Here is an 8752-nt window from a genome sequence, read left to right on the forward strand (position 1 = left end):
AAAAAATTAGAAATAAATTTTAAAAGGAGTCCTCCATTTAATTTATTCTAGCAGAGCACTGTCCGAAAGAACTTTCTGTGATGATGGTCGTGTGCTATATGTGCTATCCAATATTGGAGCCACTAGCCATGTAATCAGAATTATTAATTTTCTTTAATTCTAATTAATATACATGTAATTTTAGTTAAATGTAGCTACTACATTTGCCTAGTAGCTATTATATGGGACTAGAAGCCTAGTGCATGAAATTTGTGCACATTAGGTGGTGGTGGGGTGTCCCTCAACCCGGTCTGCACCCTCTCCAAAATTGTGGGGTAGGGACTAAACCAGCAGTTGGATTTCCTTCTTACAATCCAGAACTGCTGGCTCCTAACTGCTTGCCTGCTTGCCTGCCAGCCTGATTGCCCCATAACCTCTCCCATGTTGGCCTGATCGATGCTTAACTGCTCCCTTGCTGGCCTGATTGCCCCTTACTTCACTCCCCTGCAGGCCTGGTCACACCTAACAGCACTTTCCTACTGGCCTGGTTGCCCCCAAATGCCCTCCCCTACTGGCTTGATCTTGCTCCCAACTACCCTCCCTTGTCACCCTGGTTGCCCCTAACTGCCCTCCCCTGCAGGTCTGGTCTACACCCCTCCCAACAGCCCTCCTCTGCAGTCCTGGTCACACCCACTACCCTCTCCTGCCGGCCATCTTGTGGCAACTATCTTGTGGCAGTCATCTTGTGGCACATATCTTGTGGTGGCCATTTTGGGATGACGTGTTGGTGGCTATCTTGTGGTGGCCATCTTGTGATGATGTCACTCAAGAGCGTGATGTACCTAGGCTTTTATTATGTAGGATAGTACAGGTCCAGCTTATTAGGGCAATTTTAACCAATAGAGCTTTTTTATTTGTCCTTTTCTATCTTTTCTCACCCACAACACCTGATTAATAAAATCTCTTAGAAATGTTGTGTCATCTGGAATATACCACAGTAATAGTTGATTTGCATTTTTCAAAGCTGAAACTAGATTGATGCTATTCCACCTTCTTTTAGTCTTAAGAGTGAGAGTAATGATCAGGAAGTGGACTCACGGGGTCCATTGACCTGGATGCCTCCTGAAAGAGTTTTGACTTTGGACTTGCTAAAGATGTAGGAACAGAAGTCAGCAGTTTGTTGCACAAATTCGGGGTCCAGCTGATCATCATGCATTGTCTCCAGTAGGCGTAGCTTCCTCCAATCAGTGGGCTGATGAAAGATAAAGCATTTCTTCTTTGGGAAGAACTTTCGGATACAAAGTCGGGGCAGGTTAAAATTTTTATCTTTGGGACTGGTACCTGGAGAAAGATAAAAATGGGCTTTGCTTAATATAGGGGCTTGGAAACTTTTTCTGTAAATGGCCAAATGGTAAATATATTAGGCTTTGCAGGTCAGGTGGTTTCTTTTCCAAGTATTCAATTCTGCTATTACAGCATGAAAGCAGCCATGGACAATCTACATAGTATTCATCCAGTAAAACCTATTTGTAAGATAGCTGGCAGGCTGCATTGGCCATCATTTGCCTGTGGGCCATAGTTTGCAAACCCCTGGCCTAGCGCATTGTTAAGCTTTAATATATTTTCTTTAAATAAATGCCCATTCTACTCCATATTCTTTGGCTAATTACAGCATCACAAGCCCTAACCAGGGAGATAAAAATCAATCAGATCACAGTGCAGGGAAAAGTGAAAGAAAAAGAAACTTATTCTTAGAAGAGGGGAGAAGATAATTGAAAATAAAATCTATGAACTTAGATATTAAACAAGCATTAATTCTTAGAACTAGGCAGCTGAGAAGAAGTAGAAAACTATACATGTAAAAACATTAAATCTATAGTAATAAAAGGGTAATATGCTAATTAGACTGGGAGACCTTCCAGGAGACCGGCCAGGAAGGGCAGCTAGGGGCCATGAGGCCATCAGGGGAGGGCAGCTGGGGGCCATTAGGCCAGTAGGGGAGGGCAGCTGGGGGCCGTGAGGCTGGCCAGGAGGGTATTTGGGGCCATGTGACCGGCAGGGGAGGGCAGTTGGGGGCCATCAGGCTGGCAGGGGAGGATAGTTGGGGGCCATAAGGCTGGCAAGGAAGGGCAGTTGGAGGCGAGTAGGCTGGCAGAGGGGGGCAGTGGGGGGCAAGTAGGCCAGTGTGGCGGTGCAGTTGGGGGCGAACAGACCAGAATGTAGAGTGGTTAGGGGCAATCAGTAGGCAGGCAGGTGAGCGGTTAAAAGCCAGCAGTGCCAGATTGCGAGAGGGATGTCTGACTGCCAGTTTAGGCCCGATCCAATAAGGCCTAAACCGGCAGTTGGACATCCCCTGAGAGATCCTAGATTAGAGAGGGTGCAGGCTGGGCTGAGGGACACACCTCCACCACTCCTCCGTGCATGAATTTCGTGCATCAGGCCACTAGTAGAAAAATAAAAGATGATGGTTTCTAATGGCTTGTGATTCCCAATAATCAGTTCTCAGTCCCCTTTACCTTGCTTGAGTTTGAGTGAATTCTGCAGGTACTCGTCTGCTGAGATGGGTTGCCCATCTACTTCCAAATCTAGGGGAAAATCCCTCAGTGTCCACACAAAATCTGGAAAGAAGCTCACAAAGTCAGCTGAATCCTCAACCTCATTTGCATCAGGTGAAGATTTTGCCCTTATTTTATCTGTCAGCTCTGTCACATACTGGTTTTTAAATACTAGTCTCGCCTCTGATTTTGATGCTGTTCTGGACCACAAAAAGGATACTGCAGTTGGTCCATGGCCTGCTGGTTTATGGTCCCCATGCTATTGTACACAAAGGTGCTGCTCAGCAGTATTGCCAGGGCAAAGATCCAGGAGTCATTTTGGTTGTCACCCTGGAAATCAGAACACATTTGGGTCAGGATTATGTTTTATTCTCATGGCACTTTCCAGATCAGCAGTAGTAAACAGATGCTCATTTAGTCGAGTGGCTTTTTTTAGATTAATGTCTTATAAGAGGAAAACAAATCCAAATGAAAATAGTTGTTAGTAGGACTTGGACTTTGAATAGTCTTCTGATTAGTATTTTTCGTCCTCTTATGACCATTGACAGATAATTGCAAAACAAACAGTCCAGATTGGTGGGCACTCTAAATCCTTAAATGTAATTTAATTTTCTCTATGTTTTTGCAGCAAAAATGACTTATGTAAGAGTAATAATACTTATAGCTATTTTATCTAGTCATTATTATTCACCTAACACTTTCTGTTCTTATTAAATAGTCAAAAGAACACTATGAGGGAAATATAGACCATTTGCATTGGTTTTAAAGTTCAGAAAGCTGAGGGTAAAAGAAGTGAACATATTTGCTAAGGCCACTGTGTTAATAACAGAGTTTAAATTTAAACTTCAGTTTAGAAATTCTGAACATTAATCCTTAACTAAAGTTCTCTGCAGGATAGGACTCATGATTGATTTTGTTTGTGGTGCCTTTATGCATCAGTGTTAACCAGCTTAGCTTACAGCCTCTTGTTAATAATTATAATTCTATCTAATGAGCACTATGGTCTTCTCAGATTCTGCCTTATATTTTCATGATCCCTGACTGCAAAACTTGGTCTCTTAGCACATAAACAGAAATGAAAAAAACACTTAAGGTTTACTGCCAGCTCTTATTTGAATAAAAATTAAAATAATAATAATAAAATTTAAAAAAACAAAATAAAAAGTATTAAATAGTGTAGACAATACCCAGAAATGAAGGGATTGTCTCCAAATTGAATATTTAATGCTTACCTTCTCTACATCTCCCAGCCCCTCAGTGTCAAGCAGAACTAGGGTGTAGTTTGGTTTTTTAGGATGAGGCACACACCACATCCAGATGCCTTTGGTGTGAGACTGAACCGTAGAGCCCAGAGAGAAGCCTTCAGGGGGAGAGGAGAGAGAGGGAGTGGAGTTTTCATAGCAGATGTGTCTTAAAATGGAGATAAACATGAATATAATCAAGATTAGGGGACACCACAGCCAGTAGCTTGTCTGGTGTGGCTCAGAGGTTGTGCATCGACATAAGAACCAGGAGGTCATGGTTTGACTACGGGACAGGGCACATGCCCTGGTTATGGGCTCCATCCCCAGTGTGGGGTGTGCGGGAGGCAGCCAATCAATGATTCTCTCTCATTACTGGTGTTTCTAACTCTCTCTTTCTCTGCCTTCCTCTCTGAAATCAATAAAAATACATTAAAAAAAACACCCCAACTACAATCAGTATTCATTTTACAGAGAAACAGGGAAATTCCAATATCCAATACATAAAATCATTCAACACCTTTTATTATAAAAACATTGACAAATTAGGACTAGAAGTAAACTAACTCAACGTAATAAAAGCCATATATGAAAATCCTTCAGCCGGCATCACAATGGTGCAAGATAGAAAGCTTTCCTTCTACAAAGTTACTCAAATGAGTTCAAAGACATACATGTAAAAGCTAAAACTATAAAATTCATAGAAGAAAACATAAGGGGAAAGCTTCATAATATTGAATTTGGAATGATTTCTTGGATATGACACCAAAAGCATAAACAACGAAAGAAAAATAGATAAGTTGGATTCAAAATTAAAACTTTTGTGGGTCAAAGGATACTATCAACAGAGTTTCATAGGAATCCTATGGAATGGGAAAAAATATTTCTCAGTTAAGGGACTGATATCCAGAATATATAAAGAAGTCCTGCAATGCAACCCCAGAATACAAAACACTCAATTTCTACTAAAAATTGAGCCAAGGACTTGAACAGACATTTTCTTAAAGAAAATATGCAAATAACCAATAAACACATAACAAGATAATTGACAGCACTAGCTATCCAGTAAATACAAATCAAAACAAAATGACATACTATTTCACACCCATTAGGATGATCACTATCAAAAAATCAAAATAACAGCCTGGCCAGTGTGGCTGGCGGTTGAGTACTGACCTATTAACCAGGAGGTCATGGTTCAATTCCCAGCCTGGGTTGTGGCGAGTTTGATCCCCAGTGTGGGGTGTGCAGGAGGCAGACAATCAATGATTCTCTCACATTATTAATCAATCTCTCTCTCTCTCTCTCTCTCTCTCTCTCTCTCTCCTTGTCTGAAGTCAGTAAAAACAAACAAACAACAACAAAAACCACCACACACACAACAAAATAACAGGTATTGGCAAGAATGGAGAAATTAGAATCCTGGAAAATGGTAGAGTTGCTGTGGGAAATGATATGGTGACTCTTTAAAAAATTAAACATAGAATTCTAGGAAAAGAATATAAATTATGCTTTTAAAAGGGAAATTAAGGAAAGTGGGAAGAGACAGTGAGCTGACTCTTTGAGACCACAGTAAGGTAAGAGCATGATGGTAGATTAAAAGCTCGCTTTCAAAATTCCTCCCCATGCCCTGACTTGTTTGGCTCAGTGGATAGAGCGTCAGCCTGCGGACTCAATGGTCCCAGGTTTGATTCTGGTTGGGGGCATGTGCCTTGGTTGCGGGCACATCCTAAATGGGTGGTGTGCAGGAGGCAGCTGATGGATGCTTCTCTCTCATCGATGTTTCTCTCTATTCCTCTCTGTAAAAAATCAATAAAATATATTAAAAAAAATTCCTCTCCATCTCTACCTTGCTCTTCCTGTAGCACCATACTCAAAGCTGGGAGTGTAGGGAGACAGAAGGGATCTGGCAGAGCTTAGCTGGTGCCCCTCACCTTTTTGCTGCCCAGCCAGCTTGTTCATCAGGTAGGATTGTAAAAAATTAAAATATATTAAAAAAAATTCCTCTCCATCTCTACCTTGCTCTTCCTGTAGCACCATACTCAAAGCTGGGAGTGTAGGGAGACAGAAGGGATCTGGCAGAGCTTAGCTGGTGCCCCTCACCTTTTTGCTGCCCAGCCAGCTTGTTCATCAGGTAGGATTTGCCTGTGCGGTAGAGACCCACAATGGCCACCACCACAACAGGCTGTGTAATGGCAGACAGGATCTTCAAAGCTTCTGGATTAACCACTAGTTGCGTGTTAGTGTTCTCAATGAGGCACACCGGGCCTGGCATGTGGATGTCTGAGGCCATGTCCAGGGTGTCACCTTATCTGCAAGCAAAGAGATGGGATGGATTAGAATTTCCATTCTAAGTAGATCAAGAACTTTCACCAGGTTATTTTGATCCAGAAGGTAGAGTCATACAATTCCCCAACGTGGCCAAAAGTTCTGTGTCAACAGTGAGATGGATGAGGGGAAGACTTGTATTCTTTTAGCAAGTTATAGAAATGCAATTGAAGGAGTCCATTAAAAAAATATTGGTATGACAATGACATCAACATTTAAGCACTTTCATGGACAAAATTTTTAATTTACCATAGAAAACTTCTTTTTAGATTCTCATTAAAATTTTCAGATTAGAACCCGGTTGGTGTGACTCTGTGGTTGAGCGAGGGCCTATGAACCACGAGGTCAGGGCTCAATTCCAGATGAGGGTACATGCCTGGGTTGCAGGCTTGTCCCCAGTAGGAGATTGGCTGCATAGGAGGCAGCCAATCAATGTTTCTCTCTCATTGATGTTACCATCTCCCCATATCCCTCCCTCTCTCTAAAAATCAATGAAAATATATAAAAAGATTTATTTTTCTGTACATTAAATATAAAATAGAATAGGGTTTAGAGAGTAGTTTACATCCAGCCATGTGTAAGAAATTTAATATTTATTTGTTAATTAATTCTACTATGAATACCAACTTTTGGGAATAAATGTTTCATCATTAGATGTATGCTCTTTGGATAATTTTTATAGTTGTTTTTTTTGTTGTTGTTAATCCTCACTGGAGGGTATTTTCCATTGATATTTAGGGAAAGTGGTGGTGGTGGTGGGGGGGGTGAGACAAAGAGAGAGAAACATCGATGTGAAACAGATACTCGGAGTGGGCCGCCTGCACATGCCCCCACTGCAATCATTCAATCCACCCTTCAATCCAAGGGTCGACACTCTAACTGCTGTGCAAAAACAGGCAGGGCATTTTTCACAGATTTGAAATGTGTGTTTTTCTACTTGTTGTGCTTATTTTGCAGAAGTGAGGGTTCACAGAACTGTTTATACTGTTATTCTGGAAGCAGAACCAATACAACTTACATTTGCAAATTTTATAAAAATGTATGACTGTATGAAAAACAGGACTAGAGACCTGCCCAAAGCCTTGATATGGGCTTGTGCAAGCAAGGGGCCCTATACTTCAACTTCATTAGCTTCCAAAAAATTAGCCTCCAACTAAAAGGGGGTAAGAGTGCACAACTACAAATACTGAATGTTGCCAAAAACCATGTTTGTGTATATATGTGTGTGGTGTAAGGGAACAAAAGACTATGAAATATGGATTAAAGGATCAGGAGGCAGATCAGGAGAGCCTAGGTTGTTCAATGAAAATATATTTCCAGTCATACACTTGTAGGTTTTCTGTTTTGTTCTGTTTTTCCATTAGGTTGAGGAGAAGAAGAAGCAGGAAGAAGACAGGAGGGGAGAAAACTGGGGAGAGAGAGGGAGAGGAAGAGCTGAAAAGAGAGAGAGGGAGGGTTGTCAGAGAAGCAGGTGATGAGTAAAGTTCATGCCAAGCCAAGGAATTCAGAAGCAGTTTTTAGAAAGATAGAACAAACCGATTGAGAGCATAGAGAGGTCAGGTAAACAAAATGGTGGCTTTAGCGATGTAGGTTTCTTTTTTTTATTTTTTATTTTTTTATTGATTTTTTACAGAGAGGAAGGGAGAGAAATAGAGAGTGAGAAACATCGATGAGAGAGAAACATCGATCAGCTGCCTCCTGCACATCTCCTACTGGAGATGGGCCCGCAACCCAGGTACATGCCCTGGACTGGAATCGAACCTGGGACCCTTGAGTCTGCAGGCCGACGCTCTATTCACTGAGCCAAACTGGTTTCGGCAATGCAGGTTTCTTAAAGAGAAAACTTTGTAGTACAGTAGCGGGGCCAAATTCTACTTGTAAGGGGTAAGAAAGAAGTTGGCCCTAAGAAATTGGATCTGGTAGATTGGAGCTATTTTTTAATTTTAGTTTATTTAAAAAAATTGTTAATTTAAAAATACAGTTGACAATTAATATTATATGAGTTTCAGTGTACTACATAGTTGTTAGACATTTGTATACCTTAAAAGGATCCCTTCTATGGGTCTACATGTCAACCTACATAATTATAACAATACCTGAGGCCTGGCGCATGAATTTATGCATGGGTGGGGTCCTTTAGCCTGGCAGGCAATTGGGACCAATCAGAGAGTCTGGCCCAGTCCCGATTGAGGCCAACTGGGGCTGGCCGGTCCAGATAGGGGCCAGGAAAGTTGGCCAGATTGGGGAACTGCAGGAGGTTGGCTGGCTGGGGGAGGGGTCATGGGAGGTTGGCTGGATGTGGGGGCAGAGGGGCTGTAGGAGGTTGGCCGCCCAGCCGGGAGAGGGGAACAGGAGGTTGGTAAGTTGCGGGAGGTTGGCTGGGGGAGCACACGACCACCAGAGGGCAGCTTCTGCATTGAACCTCTGCCCCCTGGTGGTCAGAGCGCATCATAGCGACCAGTTGTTCTGGTTGTTCTGCTGTAATGGTTTCTTAGGCTTTCATTATGTGGACTAGTGGCCCGGTGCATGAAATTAGTGCACATAAAAAAAGGGGATTAATTAGAGGAAATATTTTAATATTGCTATTTGCCCTTTATCTATAACTAGAGGCCCGGTGCACGAAATTCGTGCACTGGGGATGGGTGGGGG

The 8752-nt window shown here is 42.1% G+C and overlaps 1 protein-coding gene across 1 annotated transcript in view; it reads right to left on the reverse strand.

Moving 5' to 3' along the window:
• Nucleotides 1-8752, reverse strand: part of LOC102261946 (guanylate-binding protein 1) — a 41348-nt gene that overhangs the window by 4772 nt on the left and 27824 nt on the right. Inside the window, exons 3-7 of the mRNA XM_005864104.2 lie at nt 5879-6087; nt 3767-3894; nt 2755-2864; nt 2496-2710; nt 1078-1320 (exon numbers count right to left, since the gene is read on the reverse strand). Of these exons, the coding sequence (XP_005864166.1) occupies nt 1078-1320; nt 2496-2710; nt 2755-2864; nt 3767-3894; nt 5879-6068 (886 nt within the window). The 5' untranslated portion in view covers nt 6069-6087. The remainder of the gene's footprint in view (nt 1-1077; nt 1321-2495; nt 2711-2754; nt 2865-3766; nt 3895-5878; nt 6088-8752) is intronic.

This window comes from Myotis brandtii, unplaced genomic scaffold, assembly GCF_000412655.1.
Source record: "Myotis brandtii unplaced genomic scaffold, ASM41265v1 scaffold1852, whole genome shotgun sequence".
In the NCBI taxonomy this organism is placed as follows: domain Eukaryota; kingdom Metazoa; phylum Chordata; class Mammalia; order Chiroptera; family Vespertilionidae; genus Myotis; species Myotis brandtii.